General features: G+C 34.4%; 1 protein-coding gene and 1 long non-coding RNA gene across 2 annotated transcripts; one reads left to right on the top strand and one right to left on the bottom strand.

Moving 5' to 3' along the window:
- The first annotated feature begins 980 nt into the window (after positions 1-980).
- LOC130976797 (probable magnesium transporter NIPA1) lies at positions 981-10,338 on the top strand. Its single transcript, XM_057901723.1, has 8 exons — positions 981-1,276; positions 1,366-1,422; positions 1,510-1,600; positions 1,676-1,836; positions 8,434-8,561; positions 8,650-8,787; positions 9,866-9,958; positions 10,080-10,338. The coding sequence occupies exons 1-8, from the start codon at positions 1,150-1,152 to the stop codon at positions 10,239-10,241; spliced, it is 957 nt and encodes a 318-aa protein (XP_057757706.1). The 5' UTR covers positions 981-1,149; the 3' UTR covers positions 10,242-10,338.
- Positions 10,339-15,965: 5,627 nt separating this feature from the next.
- Positions 15,966-21,407, bottom strand: LOC130976995 (uncharacterized). The gene is made up of 3 exons (XR_009084807.1): positions 21,027-21,407; positions 17,588-18,435; positions 15,966-17,507 (listed from the first exon to the last, which is right to left on the bottom strand). It is a non-coding gene; the product is annotated as an uncharacterized LOC130976995 (long non-coding RNA).
- Positions 21,408-21,707: the final 300 nt, after the last annotated feature.

Genomic DNA, 21,707 nt, shown 5'->3' with positions numbered 1-21,707 from the left:
AGCAACACTCTGAAATCTTGTAACAAAGGAAAAGAAGGAGAGAAATAGGAAGTATGAAGAAGTGCAGAGGCCTAAAACTGATCGTTTAAAAACTGCTTCCCCAAAAGCGCGAAACGCCTGGGGGCAAAATGGTCTTTGCAGGGAGGGTTTTCCATCCCATTATGGGCATTAAATGCTTTGCACAAAGAACGATGCGGCAAAACGGTTATTTATGCAAACCAGGGGACACGCGCGCTGAGGGTGTATCCTCCCCACGTGTGGCCGAGTTGACGAGAACGAACGAAATAGGAGACGACACGCCACTAATAGTCTCCACGACTACCACTGGCGCGTGGGGGCACTGTTGTGGCCCAGCCCAAATGGCTCGCGGGTCAACTCGACCCGATGGCAACCCGACCCGACCGGCCGGATGCCAACGGATCACAACACGACCCGGACACGCGTCCCTAACAAGCCCCCCGCTACAGCTGTGAGGAAGCTTCGAGGAAGGTGGGCCTGCCCCCGTAGGGCCCACCTCTGACACGATATAAATAGGGAAGGACATGCCCTTCCCTCGAGGTACGTCACATCTTTTCACCTCATTATTCTGCCCGCCTGCACATCGCTGACTTGAGCGTCGGAGTGTCTTTGCAGGTGGCACCCCCCATCCTCTCTCCAAGACAAGTGCTCGGCTACTCGGCAAACCCGATTCCAGTACGACCAAAGCTAAGGCGTCCTCACTTCCTCTCCTACATACCCGACCTGTCCGGAAACCGACCACCAAACAAATTGAAAAAAAATTTAAAGACGAATTTAAAAAATATTTTTATTTTTAAGGAACTAATTTGATTATTAACTTTATATTTTATTGCTAGGATGAAAAATTATTTAAGTGGTGGCGTGGCTTGTAATTGTGATTTGTGTTTATACGCATAGGTAACCAATTTAGCGTTACCTGTTTCTGTCTTTCTGTCATTTTCTCTTTCTCTAACATACATACATCACAATTTGAGTCTCCCAAATTCAAAAGAAATTCAAAGCTTCTTGCATTCACCCATGAAAATGCGACTTTAGGTCCAGAAAATTCTTAAAAAATTTGCAGGGTGATCAAGGGGGGTTAGGGCCCTGCAAATTTGAATCGTAACCCCTTGAATCATACGAGACGACATCATGGGGATGACAAAGGACAACGTAATTGGGTTTGTTTTGGCTGTGTCTTCCAGCATTTTTATTGGTTCAAGCTTTATAATTAAAAAGATGGGTTTATTAAGAGCCGCCGGTAATGGCAAAAGAGCAGGTTCAATTCATTCATTCGCCTTCCTTCCTTCATTCATTATTTTCAAACATTGGAATCATTTTTATAATTTCTTTAATTTGATTAATTAGCCACGGGAGGCCACTCATACCTGACTGAACCGTTTTGGTGGGCCGGAATGATTTCAAGTGAGTCACCTTCTTTAATTATGTAATTAATTAATTAATTTAATTGATAAGGTTTATTTAATTAAAAATTTTTGTATTTGGTTGCAGTGATCGTTGGGGAAATAGCTAATTTTGCGGCATATGCATTTGCTCCTGCAATTCTTGTAACTCCTTTGGGAGCTTTAAGCATAATTTTCAGGTGAGAGCTGAGCATATAATAATGTTATAATTAATTAATGTGATGATTATTAATTATGATTTAATGATGATGCAGTTCAGTGCTAGCTCAATTTATCTTACATGAGAAATTGCATATGTTTGGAAAGCTTGGATGTGCCTTGTGTGTGGTGGGGTCCATAACAATTGTTTTGCATGCACCGCACGAGCGCGACATCCACTCCGTCAAGGAAATATGGGGGCTTGCTACAGAACCAGGTAATCATCTTTATGGATTCATAAACACTCCTTAAATTACACCATAAATAACTTTTTCAGATGAACCTATCAAGTATACCACCACTTCCTCAACTTCTCATGTCATATTTATTGTCTAATAATTATTCGATACTCGTATTTTTTGTGTTCAATTAGACAGTGTTTATTCTACTATATGCGTAATACGTCCATTAAAAATATGGACATTGTTTGGTCGTTGAGATATTAAATTTTGATAGACACAAAGATACATCAAAAACACATAAAATACATATTTTTAGTAAGACGCAAATGATACGACACTTGGATACAAATGATGAGATATATAATTTTTTTTATTTTTATTTCTTATTATTTTTTAAAATTTCAGTCTCGCCCTTAAATATCTATTTTATCACATCCATCTCTTGGAACCCCTCTCCCACCGCCTCCCTCTCTTTAAATATCTGTTTTAGTTTTTTTTTTCTTCTAAAAAGAATTGTTTAATTGATTGTTGTATTTAGTTTGTCTTTTCTTTTAAAAAAAATAAAAATAATTTTTGAATTAGAATTGTTAATGATAGTAATTTTGGACCGAAGTTGAAGAATTAGTAGTGATGGTGATGGTAAAAGAAATGATAATAATTATAAATGTATTGTTTGAAGGTTAAAATTGATATTTTTTTTGTTGACTAGAAAACAAAAAAAAAAGAGAGGAAAGCCTCCTAAAAATCAGCAGCTAAATTCTTTGTAAGTGAGACGTAAAGCTCATCCAAGGCTCCAACAACTCAGTTTGAGGGATATTATTCTACAACATGATTGGATGATCTTTGAATTACTTTAACAGCAGCTCTCCAATAATTCTAAGTCAAAATCTCATGAATTTTAGAAACTAAATCATGATCAGCACTTTGGATGTTAGTAAAACGGTCTTGGATTAGGAGAAAAGTTTTCAAACAGTCTATCTCACAAGAAATCTGTCTGTACCCTGCCTCCCAAACTAAAAATAATTCTCTCCAAATAGCAAAAAGCTCACAACGAAGTACTGTTCCTAGCGGCAAAACCCCAATACAACCACATTGGCAGGCACCATCCGAGTTTCTAATAATACAGCCAAAGTCAGCACAATCGCTATGAATACTAGCATCACTATTAATCTTAAATATCCCCCCAGGAGGAGGAGACCAAGATGAGCTCGGGCAAGATAAATGAACACCGTTAAGTTTAGTGAACAAAGACTTTAATTCCTTATCAGATGGTAAGATTAACGATAGCACTTTATTAAAAGGCCAAGAACTCATAGGATTGAAAACATCATTATTTCTGTCTCTTCAAATTCATCAAAGAAGAAAAGAGTAGCATTGACATTCTTACAATCAAATATCCACTGTTTTAAGGATGGACAGTGAACATCATTAAACTATAAAGTTTACCAAACTGCACTAGCTTTTGGACAATCACGTAAACAATAAAGGACGGTTTCTGGAGCTAGGGAGTAACGTGGGCATAAATCAAAAGAAGAAAAATGGTGATGTATAAAAATAGTAGTTGAAGAGCATTATGGAGGCAAAGCCAAACAAAAAATTTAAATTTCTCAAGTATCTGGGATCTCCAAAACCAGAGCCACTCTTCATTCTCCTCCCATCCATATTTATGCATGCAAAAACATAAGTAACCACTACTAAAAGAGTAAATTTTTTAATTTGATTCATCCCATCTCCAACCTGCTATGTCCCCAAATTCCACACCAGGATTGTAAGAATTAATATTTAGAGACAAAACATCAAATATAGTAGTGTAAATTCCATTGAAATTCCAACAACTATCTCTCCAAAGATCACCAATAGCAAGGTCAGTATCTGCGATGTGGATATATGACAACTCATTTGCAACAGCACATTCTCTTCTCCAATAATCAAACCAAAAGGAACCATTTAGAGAACCAATACACCAAGAAAAATCCTCTTTCAGAACTTGATAAGCCTTCACAATACTTGTCCAAACATAGGAAGCATTCTCATAGGAGGACAAGCATCTATGCTTATATTTATTAGTAAGCATTTGAACCCAAAGTATTTTTGGACACTAAAAAAACTGTCAGACAAGTTTGCCTAACAAGGCTATATTAGTGCAGGCAGGGTCTCTAATCCCAAGCTTACCAAACTTCTTCGGAGTGACCACCGTCCTCCAATTAACAAGACTTATATACCTTCCTTCAACCTGGCCCTTCCAAAAAAAAATTAGTGCATTAACAAAGATATCTTATTAGTAACATTGATAGGAAAGAACGAAACCTGTAGTTGGTAAACTGGTAAAGAGGCTACTACTAAATTAATCAAATAGAGCCGCCCGGCCCTATTCAAGAGACGCCCTTTCCAACTAGCAAACCAACTCCTTATTTTATCCACGTTACTATTAAAGGAAGCTTTGGACACCTTGGAGTGATTAATATTGACGCCGAGATACTTACCAAGATTCTGGGTGAATCTAATGACAAAAACTCCAGTGAACATCTCTTTTCTTTGATTAGAAACATTCTTGGAATAAAGAGCTCTGAATTTATCTAAATTAATTTCCATTCCGGAAGCTTTGCAAAATAAGTTGAGGAAATTCATAATAACTTGGACTTGGAATTTTCTGGCTTTGCAAAAAAGCAACAGATCATCAATAAATATAAGATAGGAGACCCTAGGTCCTCCTTTAGAAATAGGCACTGGATCTCATATACCCATATCAACCTGATTAGTAATATAGCAAACTAAACATTCCATACAAATAACAAACAAATAAGGGAACATAGGATCTCCTTTCTGAAGACCCTTCTTAGGGACAAACTTATCTAACCTGCTGCCATTTCAAAGAATTGAAAGAGAGGAAGCTTGGACATAGGACATGATAAGTTTGATAGTAGCAGTGGGGAAACCAAAATCCCTAAGGGAATGTTATAAGAACCTCCAGTCCACCTTATCATAAGCCTTCTCTAAATTGATTTTAAAGGCCAACGTTCCTTTGTGCGATTTTGTTTTCTTCATGAAATGGAGAATCTCTTGAGCAATGATAATATTCTCTAGAGCGCTCCTGCCTTAGATGAAACCACCTTGAAGAGGTCCAATGATATTTGTCAAAAAAGGTCGGAGCCGGTTCACCAAAACTTTGGTGATAATCTTATACACCATATTACACAGACTAATCGATCTAAAATCTTTCATGTAATTAGGCACCTCCACTTTGGGAATAAGCACTATGAGAGTTTTCATAAATGAAGGGTCAATATAACCACCTGAAAAAATATTCTGAACAAGCCTCCAAATATCCAAACCAAGAATCTCCCAATACTCTTTAAAGAAAAAAATTTAAAAGCCATCCGGGCCTAGAACCTTAAAGGAATTCATACCAAAAACAGTTTCTTTTACCTCAGTTAGTGTTACTGGTGCAGTGAGATTCTGACAAGTTCCATAACTTAAAGAGGGTAAGGGAATATCCCCAAAACAATTCAAATCAACTTCTTCTGTTGAACAAAAAAGATGCTTGTAGAAAGATATGGCTTCTATTTTAAAGAGCATCTTGATCCGTAGACCAAGTACCATCGTTTAAAAACAACCTATTAATCTTATTATGTTTTCAACGATTTAGAGATTGGAAGTGAAAAGATTTTGTATTCCTATCTCCAAAACACACCCACTTTTCTCGAGACTTTTAAAACAAAAAAATTTCTTCCTGTAAAAGAATATAATTATACTCATCTGTAAGCTCCTTTTTCTTTGTTTCTAAGAGAAAGAGAATCAACCAACTCAAGCCTCTTCTGGATGGATTCAATTTACTTCTCTAACTTTTTTTTTCACAAAAATATTACCAAAAATCTTGGAATTAAAATCCAAAGAACCTTCTTGCACCTTGTGGACCTTGTTGGAAGATGACCCATATGACACTTCACCCTTTTTCAAACCTACTTTAGCTTTTTCTTTTTTAATCACCTTAGTTCATCCTCCTCTTTATCACTTGCTGCCAAATTAACGTGATTTGCATGAGAAACGGTCCCCGAAGAATCCGAACCTTCCCTATTCTTTTGCTCCTCACCAATATTATTTCCAAATTCAAAAGTTATCATTTTTGATCAACCGTTACATTTCTCATCTCCAGCAATTTGTCGATTTCCAATGACATCTTTCCATGGTTCTCATTCAAAGCAATTCCTTCCATACCCTCGTCAATGTAAGAAGAAGCATTATTGCACTCTCTTGCTACATGACCATATCAAGAACACGTCCCACAAATAAGATAGAGACTTTCGTATTCTACTTCATATTCATAGTCATCAACAATGATTTTGTTTATCACCGTTATACCGAGGTCGATCTGGACGCATGCACCCGCAAACTTGCCCTTCTCTATTGATTTTGTAGCTAAGTCAACTTTAATTGGCTTCCCATTGCCACTGCTTTGCGCATCTTTGTCTCCTCCTAGTAGTACCATATAGGAAGTTCAGAGATGCGGATCCAGATCATGGTGAATCCAAAAGAGGTCTCATATGGTCTGAAATTATAGGACCAAGATTTTACAGCCACATAAAACCCCGCAATCAGCCATGGACATCTAAGAGCACTCTCTTTCCATCTTCGAAGAGATCAAACTTAATCATGAAATATTCAAACCCAACATCTAACAATTCAAAACCATTTTTGAGGCGTCATACGACCTTAAGCTTGTGAAAAAACGTTGTGTAACTGAAATATTTTCCTAACACCTTAATAACCACTACATCCATATATGTGTCCTTGTATATTTGTGTGTGTATATTTATGTGCAAAATATATTAACCAAATGCTGTCCTATATCTTAGTATATTTGTGTTCGTGTTAGTATCATATTTTGTGTCTATAGTTCTGTCAATCAGAAATTTTAATACATAGATAAAATTATTTTATACTTTTTATGTTACTGTTAAAGTTTAAACTAAAATAAATTAATCAATCCAATATACATTACAGCTAAGCTTGAACTAAAATAAACTTTTGAAGTACAACAAAATGTATTAAAAATATATAAATATATCTCAAACTTTATTTATTACTAAAGAATTTGAGAGTTAAGAATGTTCTAAAACAAGTGAATGGAAGAATAGTGGGTCCGAATAATATACTTTTTTTTTTTTTTAAGTTTCAAAAGGTTGAAGAAGAAAAGGCCTTAGATGGCTAACTAAGCTTTTAAACATATTTTAAGGTTTAAATACCGTAATTTCTATTTATAAAAAGGTAAATTTTATCTATTTCTCTAAATTAAAGAATAAATTATACTTTTAGGGACATGTCTTATTTTTATTGAATGAAATAAATTAGTTTATCATAACTAACTTTAATTTTAATAAAATTTGAGTTTTGTTAATCTAATCAATTAACAATAATGTAGCCTTTTTTGCAAATTATAAAAATCACTAGACAAGTCTAATTTCATAATTTTTCATCCACACATTTATTAATCAATTTCAACCACAAATTATAAAAAAAAACTCTCAAAAGACAAAAGGTTAAATAAAAAGAAAATTCAAGAGACACCAAAAATTTAAAATTCTCAAAACTCTCTTGCTTTCTTAATTTTTTTAAAAAAATAATTTTTATTGCTCTTATTGACTAATTAAATAATTATATCTGTTTATTATTCATCATTTTTGCATATCAATTGAACAACAACGGCTCTAGTTTGAAAAGAATTTTGAATTAAAATCCTTTTAGTTTGCTTTGAAGGCCAAGTATGTGAAAAGTTTCATTGTTTTGAAATATTTCAACGGATATATTTCATTGTTAAGAGGAATGATGAAGATTTTTTAAGATTTTTTTATTTTGTGATTGAAATTGATTAATAGATGCGTGATTTTAAAAAAATAAAAAATTACAAAATATAATTTCTCTAGTAATTTTTATAATTTGCAAAAAAAATTATATCAGTTAATTGATTAGGTTAACAAAATTTAAATTAAAATAAGAGTTAAAAACTTAAAATTAATCATGATAAATCAATATATTTTATCTAATAATAATAAAATATATCAAAGAGATCATTTATTTTATTTAAAAAAAAAATAGGTAGAATTTACTGTATAAAAAATTAGAGATACACAACATTGTTAAAACTACAAAAAAAAAAAAAAATAAAATAAAATTGAGTCATACTATAAAGATATGAAAAATAATGATATATAATATTAGGCAAGACTCATATTTTAAAGAATGTGAAAATTTAGGTATGGTCAATTTTACGTGAAGTTGATAATTGAAAATCGTTAAATGATTTGACTGATTTGACTAAATCTTTATCTAACGGTTCTCAGTTTTCTTCTAATTTAAGTAAATCTATTCTGGAAGTTATATATTTGTAAAGAAGAATCATAAAAAAATATCAAATAAAAGTAAGAATTTATACATGATTTTCATTAGTTTGGAAAAAGCATAGGATAGCACGGAGTGTTTCTGATTCCACTCGTCCCAATTATCAATAAATTAAGAATTTCTCAATCAATACAAAAATTCCCGGCTTTAATGAGATTATTTCAGTGGATTAATTTTGATCAAGTAGTTAAAAATATGCTCCATTTTTTTTTGTTTTAATTGGTTTTAATGAGCAGGTTTTATTTTCTATGCCATTATTTGTGTGGCATTGATTTGCATTCTGATTTTCCGTTATGCGCCAACACACGGACAGAAGTATATAGTGGTATATATTGGAATATGCTCACTCACGGGCTCACTCACGGTATTAATTAATATTAATTATTATATATATATGTGTGTTCAATAATCCTCAAAATAATTGATGCTAATCTTAGTTTATGCATATATAGGTTATGTGTGTGAAAGCAGTGGGAATGGCCTTGAAGCTTACATTTGAAGGGAATAATCAATTTAAATACTATCAAACTTGGTTATTCACATTGGCCGTCGTTGGCTGTTGTCTCATGCAGATTAACTACTTAAACAAGGTTATAAGATCGCCTATATTCTTATAATATCTCATGAATTTTTTTAACACTAGTGGAGCTTTAAAGAAAGAAAATTGGCAAACTAAGAACTTGAAAATTTAATCACCTGTTTTTTCATAGAATTATCATAGACTTAAAGTATAATCCATTAGAAATATAAGATTTAAAATCTAACATTCTATGATGATATATTGTTGAGAAAATACTTAGTTTGGTCCTTGAAATTTCAATTGTTTCAATTTAATCTCTAAACTTTTCAAATTTTAATCATGTTAGTTCCTGCAGTGGTTTCCGTCAAAGAGTCAATCGAAAAATTTAAGGACTAAATTGAGGCAATTAAAATTTTAAGGACTAAATTGAGACTCGAATGTAACTTCAGAGACCAAATTGAGTATTTTCTCTATATTGTTATATTAGAAGCCTACTATACGCACATCTGATCTGTGTGCGACAAAAATCATAGTGCCAAGATAGTAAAGTTTCGATTGGCAAATGGGTTTGTCCTCCCATTCCGTTCAGTCCTGTTCTGAACAAATTCTACTACTAAATGGATTTGAATCTTTGACACTTATTTAAGCGGATTAGTAAGCTAACCCAACTTAATTAGGTGGGGTGGTGGCTTTAGTTATGAGAAGTGAATTGAATTTTTTTAGAATTTTTTTTTTTTTGGTCAGAAAATTCTTTTAGAGTTAGACTAGGTTAATTTTGAAATTGATCTGTTCTTGGCTTATAGTATTAAAAAAAAACAATGAAAATAAAATTTAAAAGACACAATTAACCTCAATGCATTTTTCTTCTCATTTATTATTTTTACCTTTTTCATCTCACAAAATTTTAAAAACAGATAACAATGAAAATAAAATTTAAATATAATAGATCCTACTAATTGGTTTAACTTTTCTGTATGATCTATTTATTGTTGAAATTTTTCTGAGTTTTGATTTACTTAGTTATGTATTAAAGTAATTCCACGATTAAATTTACAGAATTTAAAATGCACAAAAATGAATGTAACATATTCTATTTGTTTGGTCTGGAAAATTAAGTAACAAGTTCAAATTGGAATAAATGTTTGCAGGCTTTGGACATCTTTAACACAAATGTGGTCTCTCCAGTTTACTACGTCATGTTTACTACACTTACCATCGTTGCCAGTATAATCATGTTTAAGGTGAATTATTTATTTACTTTCCATGCCTTTTTCATCAATTGCATTATTTAGCTTTATTATTAATAATGAATGAAATATGCAAATAAATTATAGTAATAATATTTTCGTTCTTTTACTGTAGGATTGGGACCACTCGAGTGCACAACAGATTGCAACTGAATTGTGTGGTTTTGTCACAATTTTATCTGGGACATTCCTTCTTCACAAAACTAAGGATATGGGAAACCCACCACTAGAAGTTTCTAATATTTCAAAGTCAAGTGAAGACCCTCCAGAAATTTGATTCATTTTTGTGTTTACATTACAACAGCAATTTGCTATTATTCGATGTATATGTAACTAACATAATTCAATTAATTAATTGTTAAATTAATCGTTATTCAAACCGACTCCCACACGTTTTTACTATAGAATATTTAATAATTACCAGTTATTCCAACTATAGAATATCTAATTACCAGTTATTCTTTATTTCTCAAAATGTGGTGAAAAATATTGTCCTATCATACACGGACACTAACACGGACAAAACAAGATACGACATGGGACACACCGATACGCGAATTTTAAAATTTTATTAGATACGTGAATACATATACATCTAAAATATAAAGTATTTTTTAGATAAATCGTAATCATATTTTGATATTTTATTGATATTAAAATATAAATTAAAATTTTAAATTATTTTTAATGTCTTATTTTAATTATATCAAGTATTTAAAATATTTTTTGTTTTAATAAATAAAAATATATACTATATCTAAATTCATTTCAAGAATATATGTTAAGAATAAAATTGGACACGCTGACACGTGATAGTATTTAGGTGTGTTCAAACGTGTTTAGAGAAGAATTTTTTATTTTTTATTAAAATACGGTTAGACACAGCAAACACGCATATCAAACAAGTATCGATAAATATTGTGTCTAAAATATATCCAACATGCAAACACAACAATTCAACGAAGTATTTGTGCTTCATAGATATTGTCACTTATAATAAAGGATAGTCAAACTATTTTGAAGTTATTTGATATATATATATATATATATATATATATATATATATATATATATATATATATATATATTAATTAATACTAAATGTATTCAATTTAATTATTTAAATAATATTAAAGTGAAAACTTACTATTAAATAATAGGTTAAATTACTGGATCAGTTTTTATAATATTTTAAATTTATAATTAATTAAATTTTTACACTTAAAAAATTTATGACGAAATCGCTACACGCCTACAATATATATAAATTTGTACTTATGTCCCATTATTCAAAAAAATATTGGATTTAACATAATATACTTAAGCATATTCTCAAGTGGTGTCTTAAAGGTTTAATGTGGCTAACAATTGAGTTAATAGTCAAATTCATCTTTAAAAAATATCTCGATTTTTATTTTTGTTCTCAAAAAATAAAATTAATCAAATTCATCTCCGAAAGATAATCAATCTGATCGCATTAGTCCTTCTGTTATCTCCTGTACTGAAGTGGCTAACGCTCATTGACATGGCCTGTTAACTGCCAATGTGACACTTGCTTAGTGTACCCTCTTGTTGCTGATAAGATAAGTTCATTAGATCAATTCAAATCAGTCTCTAAGTCCATGAATCCTAATCCCAAATTAGCATTGACGGCCTTCACTCTTCTCTTGTTCTCTTCTGCTGTTTCAGCCATGACCAGCAGAAGCAGCAAAACCACCAGAGCATGATCAACACCAAGTAAGTTCATAGCAGTACACTTTAACATCACGTGATACTCTCTCTACTTATTTTTTCAGCTCTGACTAACTGTTTGACTTCACTTTCTGGGTTCAGGTTTTGGAGTAGCAACAAGACACGTGCAATCTCACATGGAAGAGAAGGAAAAAGGGCAACGGCAGGGGATGAGAAGAGGTCGAGGGGTCTAGGGTCGTGGTTGCCGTCGTGCAAGTCAAAGTGCGGGTGGTGCAGCCCATGCGAGCCACTTCACGTGCCGGTCCAAACGGGTATGATCATACGGCTTGAGTACTACCCAGAAGCGTGGCTTTGCAAGTGTGGGAACAAGATTTTCATGCCTTGATCACTCATCATTCACATGACCATCATCATCATAATCATATATTAACCTTGTTGCCAAAACAGAACAGAAAAAGACATTGTTGGCACCCATCTTAATGTTCTGTTTTCATACATGAACTCTTTGTGGCATGAGAAGAGGATTTAATATAGTTATAGTTTGAATTAATTGCTCCAAGAGCAACGATGAAAGTGAGAGGAAGAGGGGAGATGGAACTACGGAAGAGAGAGGAAGAGGGACGACAGTACCAAGACAGCCAATCATTGAATTTGGGATTAGGGTTCATAGATTTAGGGACTGATTTGAATTGATCTAATAAACTTATCTTATTAGCAACAAAAGGGTACACTAAGCGAGTGCCACGCTGGCAGTTAACAGGCCATGTCAGCGAGCGTTAGCCACCTCAGCACAGGAGATGACGGAAGGACTAACGCGATCAGGTTGGTTATCTTTCAGGGACGAATTTGATTAATTTTATCTTTCGGGGACGAAAATAAAAATTGGAGTATCTTTGAGGGACGATTTTGACTATTAACTCAACTAACAATGGAGAGCAAAGGCTCAAACACTTCAAACCCCCCAATTTTTGTAATGACAAAAACCCCTTTCTTTGTGTCCTCAGGTTCTGTTTGTTTAGGCAGTGTTTGGTTAGTATCTTTTAGACATAAAGACAGAGACACAAATACACAGAGATACATAGACACAAAATACACAATTTTTTTTATTATGTTTGGTCATAGTGTACAAGACACACTTATCTACATCAAATATCATTTTTGTCCCTATATTCTATCCATCGATACATCACTTCCATTACTGTCATCATTGCTTTCCACCACCACCATTGATTTTTCTACAATCCAAATTGCTATCATCAATGTCTCTAATTCATAATCAATTCAATAATTAAAAAAATTGGACAAAAAATCAAAAATAAAAAGAAGATGAGAAGGAGGCCGGGAAGAGAAGAGTTCTAATGTCCAATTGGACTTTTTTGTGTTCCATTACCATTATTATGAAATACAAATTTTTAAGAAAAAGTGGTGGCACATCCCAAATACTCAAGTCATACTTCCCTTCAAAAAACAAACTAAGATTTTGTTTTGAACATGAGTTTTTTTCTTAAATAAAAAAATTAAAATTTTTGAGAAAAAATATTTAATAAACTAATATTCGAACAATGCTTCATCCATCATCGTTCAAAACTCTCATTTTGTGTGACTTTTTTCCATCATCCAAATTCATTGTCATCACAGCTGAAAAAGAGACAGATCTAGAGGCGGCACGATCTAAAAACCACAAAGGCGGAAGCACATGGAAGAGGCAAATAGGAGAACACATACAGATCTAGAGATAAAGCGAGGGAGGCATCAACACGAAGATCAGATCTGATCTCTGGGCGTGAAGAAGAAGATAATGGGTAAAAGAAGAAGGAAGAACAGAAGAGAGAAAAGAAAAAAGATGATGATGACGATTAAATCTGCCATTTGGAGCGTGAAGAAGAAGATGAAGGAAGAATAGAAAGAGGGAAGAGAAAAAAAGGGATCAGAAAAGAAGAGAGAGGGTGTTAATAGTATGGGATAATTATGGAATTTTTAAAAAATAATAAGGATAGAATTGTCCAAAACTATAATTCAATCTGTGTCTCAAGCCAAATATCCGTGTCTCAACATTTGGGAAAGACACAAAATACACGTCTTTTGTAGGTAACCGTGTGTTAAAAAAATTGTGTTTCGACAAACAAACGGTGAACATGTACCACCGTGTCTATGTCTCTTAGGCTGCATTTGTTTTCGAGAATAGGACAGAACAAAACACTGAGAACAGGACAGGACAAGACACTGATAGACAGAGACACAAAATTTTGTATTTTTATATCCTGTTTGGTGATAAACTAGAACAAATTATGAAAATTTAATTTATTATATTTTTTTCATTAAAAAAATTTTGAGATGAAATATATAATAATAAAAAATATAATTATAAAAAATTAACAAGAATAATGGAAGAAAAAATAAAAAATAAGTTGTGTACCTTGTTAGTGTCTCCGTGTCTTTCCTGTCATGATGGACACAAAATACACTAATTCAGTGTCTCTGGACACATTGTCTCTGTCCATGTCTCTTCTGCCAAACACGATTTTGTCTCTATGTGTCCCTGCCTCAGTGTCCTGTCTCTGTAAACAAACGCAGCCTTATAGATATGGACAATAACCAAACAGTGCCTTAATGTATAGCATGAGACATGGACATTGATAGAGTTTAACTGAACCTTTGCACAACAAGAAATTATGAACTGAAGAATCGCAGAAAGAATGAGAAAGTGTTAAGTACGATTTTGGTTCCTAAGGTATAGGTCGAAATTTTTTTTCGTTCCCAACCTTTTTTTGCATACAAAACCGTCTCTAAGGTTTAATTAATTTTAAAATCGTTCTTACTTTAGGGACCAAAATCGTATGAAGGTGGCGACGAAAGCAGAAACACTCTCTTTCCCTTATTTTTTCTTTTTTTTTTATAATTTTTTTGTTATGGGTAATTTGGTCAAAAATTTTAATATTTAAGTAAAAAGAACGATTTTAAAACTTGGTTTTAAACCTTAGGGACAATTTTGTATGCAAAAAAAGGTTGGGGATGAAAAAAATTTTCATCCTCTATCTTAGATACCAAAATCGTACTTAACCCAATCAAAAACTAAATGTAATAAGAAAATGAAAATGTTATTGTGTAGAAAATACTGAATTACAGGCGTGTCTACCAAGAGATAACATTGCCTTTTATAGAGAAGAAGTGCAGCATACATACACACTAGTCACAAGCCAAGAAAACTAAGAAAGCCAACTAACAAAATCTATGACTAGCAATCTGTTTCTGGCAATTCTATTAATTCTGTTAGTATACTATGCTTGACAACTCCCTTCAAACTTATGATTGGTCTTGAAACAATCCTAAGTTTGCTCCTCAATTTGTCAAAAACAACTGCAGACAAACGTTTGGTCAATAAGTCTGCAACTTATTCAATACTAGGTATCTGCGCCACCTGAAGCTGCTGTTTCTGAACTTTATCTCGAACAAAATGAATATCCAATTAAAAATGTTTGGACTTATCATGAAAGACTAGATTCTGAGTTAGCATCACATCACTTAAATTGTCACAAAATATCATAGGTGAGGTCAGAAGATGAACTCCTAGCTCCATCAGCAGATTTTTATTTCATACAATTTCAGCTTCACAAGAGGCCAAACTCCTAAACGCTACCTCAGTTAATGATCTACTAACTGTATGTTGTTTCCTATAAGACCAAGACACTAAATTAGAGCAAAAAAACGCACAAAAAGCTAAAATTGACCTTCGATCCTCTAGATCACATGCCCAATCAAAATCAGAAAATCCATAGATTCTGAAATATGAATTGCTATGAAAACTCTGGCCATATTCTTTAGTTCCACTTAAATATCTTAGAACTCTTTTAACATATTTCCAATGTGCAAGCAAAGGCTTATGCATAAACTGGCTCAGCTTACAAATAGAAAATGATATATCTGATCTTTTAATAGATAAATATTGTAGACTCTCAACTATGAATCGGTACAGTTTGGGATCATGAAAATCTTCAGAACCTATGGACAACAATTGTAAAGAGGATACCATAGGAGTTGGCATTGTTGATGCTTCTCCCATGTTAACCTTAGACAAAAAGTCAATGACATATTTAGTTTGAGAGAGATGTAAATGTCTAGAATTTGTTCCCTTAACCTCAATGCCTAAAAAATAACTTAATTCTCTTAAATCTTTTAAGGTAAAAATAGAGTTCAATTATTACAAAAGGATTATTTTCAGTGATGATGATATCATTTACATAACAGAGAATGTGGATAGCATATGTGGCAGATTGTTTTATGAATAAAAGTGTATCAAATTGATCATTTTTTAAACCAAAATGAGACAAGGTATTGTTTAACTTAAGAAACTACTCCCTTGGCGCTTGTTTAAGACCATATAGAGACCTATTCAACATGCAACACTGAATATGAGAATTAACAATACGAGATACAACACTGAATACAAAGCTAAACTCAAACAGACAAAGATAAACTGCTACAAGCTACTTTTTTGGTGCTTTCTTCGAATACTAAGATGGGGTGTATTTATTCGGGGGCGTAGTCTGTATCCATAAATTATATGGATAACCCTGAGACATACCAGCATCTAGACCACTGCAACCGTCAAAAGCACCGACATCGGACATGTTGGCATCGCCAGTGTCGTACAAACTGGAACCACTTATGCCCGGAGCACTCGCTCAACCATAATCATACTTGTGCTACAGGTCATCTCCTCCAAATCCCGCTTCCTGCTGCAAGTATTCATTCAAATATAACAACTCGGTACAAGGTGGTACGGAAGGACAAGGAGGATCTACATGACCCGAAGATCAATCCATCAACAAGTCACTGGCATGACCTTATGTGGTGTGATGACAAACAGACGGCTCAGAAGCAGCAGGCCCTTGTTGCTCTGGCTCAAATAGATAATCTGTGTCTCTTAGGACCTGAGACAAGCTGATGTCATCAATTCCAACCAATGGAGTGAAGTGACCGTCGACTGGAATTACCATCTGTGATATGTAGGCTTCTGCTGTCTACTGTGGTTGTAGTTCTGGTATGTACGGTTGTTGTTGATCAACTGGCCACTGCTGTTGTTGCTCATATACCAGAAACTATTGATGTTGGCCATAAGCCGGCACCTGATACTGGTACTCATATCCCGGCATCTGGAACTGGTGGTCATATGCCGGCACCTGAAACTAGTGCTCATATGCCAGAACCTAAATAATATTAGCACCGTTAAACTAACATTCACAGTAGTAGTAGTAGTAGTAGTAGTAGTAGTAGTAGTAGTAGTAGTAGTAGTAGTAATAATAATAATAATAATAATAAATCTTAATGATACATGAAATCCTTGGTCATAGCCTGGTGCCTGATACTGGTGCTTATACCCCGACACCTGAAACTGTTGCTCATGAAGGGATTTTACTGCTGAGGTCCAGCTGGTGACGGTGGTTGTTCTTATGGTTCATTCACATCGACCTCTTCAGCTGCAACTCTATCTGACATTCGTAGGTGATGCCCGTACTGCTGTGTGTACCACTCGTAGTACACCGGGAGAGGATGAAAGTCGACAATCTCGTCCCTAACTGCAGTATATTATAGTGGCCAAAATTTCACATGTTAACCCATTCACTGTTTCTGTCGCTCCAGTCATGGTTCTGTGGGCCAGTCAACTGCCTGCAATGAGCATCACCAATCTGGAATGCCGTGTCTGGTCAAAGCTGTTGCAGCCCCAAATTCGGTATGTTGAGTGCCACTCTATACACTCGAATGACACTAACGGCAACTTTGTGGAACACATAAACAAATTTACGGTTAGGTCTTCAGGAACCATGACTACCTTATATGGCCGCCATATAAACTGCACATCAGTAACCACGAGGCCGATTAGTAAAATTATTAATCTAACTAAGTAGCTTAACATAAATTGTTATAACCTACCTCGTTGACTCCCATGTTATCGAGTTGCCGCCTAAAATGCGTTGTAAACTTTCGCGTATATCTTGTTAGCCGGCGCCAATGACTCTACCTAAACAAGATTAGAATGATTGTAATCGGAACAACAACAACAACAACAATAATAATAAAAATACCGGTGCGCAAGTGGAACACCAACATTGGCGAGCTCATTGCGAGGAATAGGTGCCAGGAACGGCATACGCTCCCACGCCCAAACAAAAAGTAGAATGAGTGGTCCATCAATCTCTTTACAGTTGGATTGTGATGCACGACACAATGACCTGTACAGATGTGCCAGACTGGCTGCCCCCAACTGTATAGTGGAATCCGGTGAAAATCTCGAAGTAGAGGCAAAAACTTCGAGTTCGAAGAATTGGTAGACTTATTCGGAAATACGACCGTTCTGAGCACACAGAAAATGTGAGGCCAGACCTACTGCTCAATAGACTCCTGTGCGTCACACGATTTGGTGTTTCTGTACCGCTGAACTCATGCAAGATTTACCTTACCCAATACGTAATCGTCCGGACCGGGCAACCGACCAAAACAAGCGAAGCAGTTCTCCACCAAAAAGTGGTGACTGCTGTTTGTTCTTCCCATGAAGGGCTCCCTGTCGTCTTCTAGCATTACAGTCACTTCACCGACTGGAAGGTGAAACATGTGAGTTTTCGATCTCCATCATTCCATCAAAGCACTCAGAAGTGCAGAATGACCTCTTATTTCGCCTACTCACGAAACGTGATGAAACCTAGTTAATGCTAGTGCACTGAAGCTATATCGTTGAAGGTTTATGACGGATTAAATTTTTTGGGCAACAAATTTTTGATCGCCTACAAAAAAAATAATTATTAATATTACCTGATAACTATAATTAGTCTTAATAATAACCTTAATAAAAATATTAATAATTAACCACAACAATAACTATCACAATAATAATAATAATAATATATTAATAATAACTGTTAATAATATATTCAAATAATAATAATAATAATAATAATAATAATAATAATAATATATCATTATTAAAGAACTCTTTCGAATAATAAATATTATTATTAAAAACATTAATCGAAAAGTCCAATTTGTATTTTTTTTAAGTTAAATAATATAATTCGGTAAGTATAATTTTTAGACACCACCATATAACCAAAATAAAAATCGGTACCTCCATTCTTAAATTTCATAGCCGTGAAAATCACATCTTTTTCCTTATTTTTTTGGGTTGCACACGCACATCGAGCATAGTAAAAATAATAAAGTTGCATTAGGAATAGAAGCTGAGACTGAGAGACAGAGATTATGAGATAAAGAGTGAAAGATAGAGACTAAATTAAATTTAAGTATTATATTTAATATAAAGTGTACAGAATTAAGTTATGTCTCCGTATTTTATTTGGTTTAAAAAAAATAAATTACTATTTGTACCCATAAATTTCGTAAACGCTGACAAAAGTACCTATCAAACAAAGAAATTAATTTTGTACCCATAAAAGATGGATTTTATGTGACAACAGCACTCAAATTCTAATTTTTTGTTAATTTTTTAATAAAAATTCCAAATTACCCTGCTCTTTACTTTTTTCCCCAAATTTCAAACTTTCATAACCCTCATTCTTCTTCTTCCTCTGCAGCCGCTACCAGCCACCATCCTCGCACCTGCAATGAGCAGCGCTTCCATGCCTCAGCAGTTTGCATGAATAAAAACGAAGCCAAATTTTGAACCACAATCAAATCCATAATACCAACTGAAGAGCATTCGGACGCAAGCAAACTCATCTTCGTCATCAGAGGTATAGAAATCCTTCCAATGCCACTCTCAGATGCAACTTCTTCACTCCCAAATGAACCCTAACGCAAATAATGGGACCAAAAAGACATTTCCTTCCACTGATCTTAATCTCCGTTATCGCCTTCATCTTTTACACATTCCACTAGTCTTCACTTCCACCACCTTTCGCCCCCGAACTCAACCCCAATTTCACCCTCCAAAACCCAATTCGGAAAAACCTTAACCCTAACTTCACCTTCACCATCAAATTCCTAGCCTTTAATCGCCTCGACTCCCTCTCCCGCTGCCTTCGCTCACTCTCCTCTGCCAATTATCTTGGTGACCGCGTCCACCACCACATCTACTTTGACCATTTCGCCAATGGATCATCGGAGATTAATGAGAAGCTTAGAGAATTGCACCGGATTTTGGAGTTTATCGATTCGTTCGATTGGTAATTTAGGGGAAATGTTGTGCTTTAAGGGGCCCTGAAAGCTGGCTTGCAGGCACAGTGGCTGGAAGCATGGTGGCCTGGGCACCTGGCCAAGAAACAATGACAAGTTTGCGTTCGTTGTGGAGGATGACGAGTTTGCATCCGAATGAGGATGGTGGCTGGGAGTAGCGGCAGAGGAAGATGGAAAATTTTGAAATTTGGGAAAGAAGGTAGAGGACAGGGGTAATTTAGGATTTTTATTAAAAAATTAACAAAAAATTAGGATTTAGATACTGTTGTCACATGAAACTCATCTTTTATGGGTACAAAATTAATTTCTTTGTTTGATGGATACTTTTGCCAGCGTTTACAAAATTTATAGGTATAAATGATAATTTATTCTAAAAAAAATACAGAGACTGAAACAAACAAAGTTACTTGAATACCCCTTGTTGATTCTCTCTTTCTTCTTTTCGCTTTTCTTCAAATTTCTCTATACAAATTCATAATATAGTAATTCCAAATCAAACAAACATAACTAAATATGAGTGTTTCCAAATCCTGATCAAGGCATGGCCAGAGAACATAAATAATCAAATACCAAAACAAAGCATGTTCAAAGAAAATTCAGTCACATCAACATAGAGGTTTTTTTATTTAAATAAATATATAAAAATTATTAATTTCCAAAATGAGCATAGATAAAATTGTTGATGAAAATGCACACGGCCAATTCACAGGAGCCGCCCGCAAAGTGAAATTCGCCATAAACTCAGCCCAGACGCCCATGTCGTGGGTGACATAGCTGATGTGGCCATTTTGCATGTGCCAGAAGCAGCATGGATCCTCAACTTACAACTCCTCCAATTCGCATGCGATGCAGCTGAGTTGGGTACCCACACCCACTTCCGATGTTTTTGACTTGGTTCTGACCTGCAACTGCTCCATTTCGTGGGCGCCTGGGTTAAGTTGATGGCGAATTCCACTTCACGGGAGATTCCCATTGTAGGCATTTTCATCAACAATTTTATCTATGCGCATTTTGATAATTAATAATTTTTATATATTTATTTAAATAAAAAAGCCTCAACATAGATCCATGCTTAAATTCTAAACAACTCAATAAAACCAACAATTTAACCACACCAAAAAATTTAAGAGAATTTTTCCAAACCAAAAAGAAAAGAAACAAATGCATTAATAACATTACATACCTGTGTCAAACTGTACCCACAATTTGTACAAGATACTCATAATTCACAATAAAGACATATCTTTTTTTCGGTGGTAATAAAAGGTAATGATTTTCCCTTTCAAAATGGCAAGGGGGGTGCCGACAGCGACAGGCACGACGAAGTCAAGGCGGTCGACACGAGATGCAGAAAGAAGAGGACGAAGAAGTATTCAAGAGGCGAGCAAACACTGGCAGCATGGGAATTAGGGAGAAGAGAGGAAAAAGGAAGCCACTGACGACGAAGACAGGCTGATCCTGGTGGCGACAATGAGGTCACGATTTGAGTAGGGTGAGTTTGCAGAGAAAGAACGAAGGAGAAGGCCTTAAATAATTGGGGTAGTGTTGGATTTTCAAATTTTGATCGAAGGTATTTTAGAAAATAAATATTAGTGAAGTTTCAATCCCCATCTCCAACAATTTTAATGTTCTATGTCCCCACTTTATGAAGGTATTGAAGAAAAAAAAATTGTGTATTATGATTTATTTGAGTAAATAAGTAATTTATTTCATCCATTCTTATTATATAAAAGTTGATACCATCATTGTAAAAACCGAATTAAACTGATCGGTTCGAGTATCTAGACCATGTAAGGACAAAAACCGGTGTAAACCTGTCAAAACTGGTGAGAATTGATAGAAACTAATCTAACCGAATCATTTG

This window comes from Arachis stenosperma, chromosome 4 (assembly GCF_014773155.1).
Source record: "Arachis stenosperma cultivar V10309 chromosome 4, arast.V10309.gnm1.PFL2, whole genome shotgun sequence".
In the NCBI taxonomy this organism is placed as follows: Eukaryota; Viridiplantae; Streptophyta; class Magnoliopsida; order Fabales; family Fabaceae; genus Arachis; species Arachis stenosperma.
Note: the sequence above shows the minus strand (reverse complement) of the source record. Positions and strands in the feature narration are given on the sequence as shown.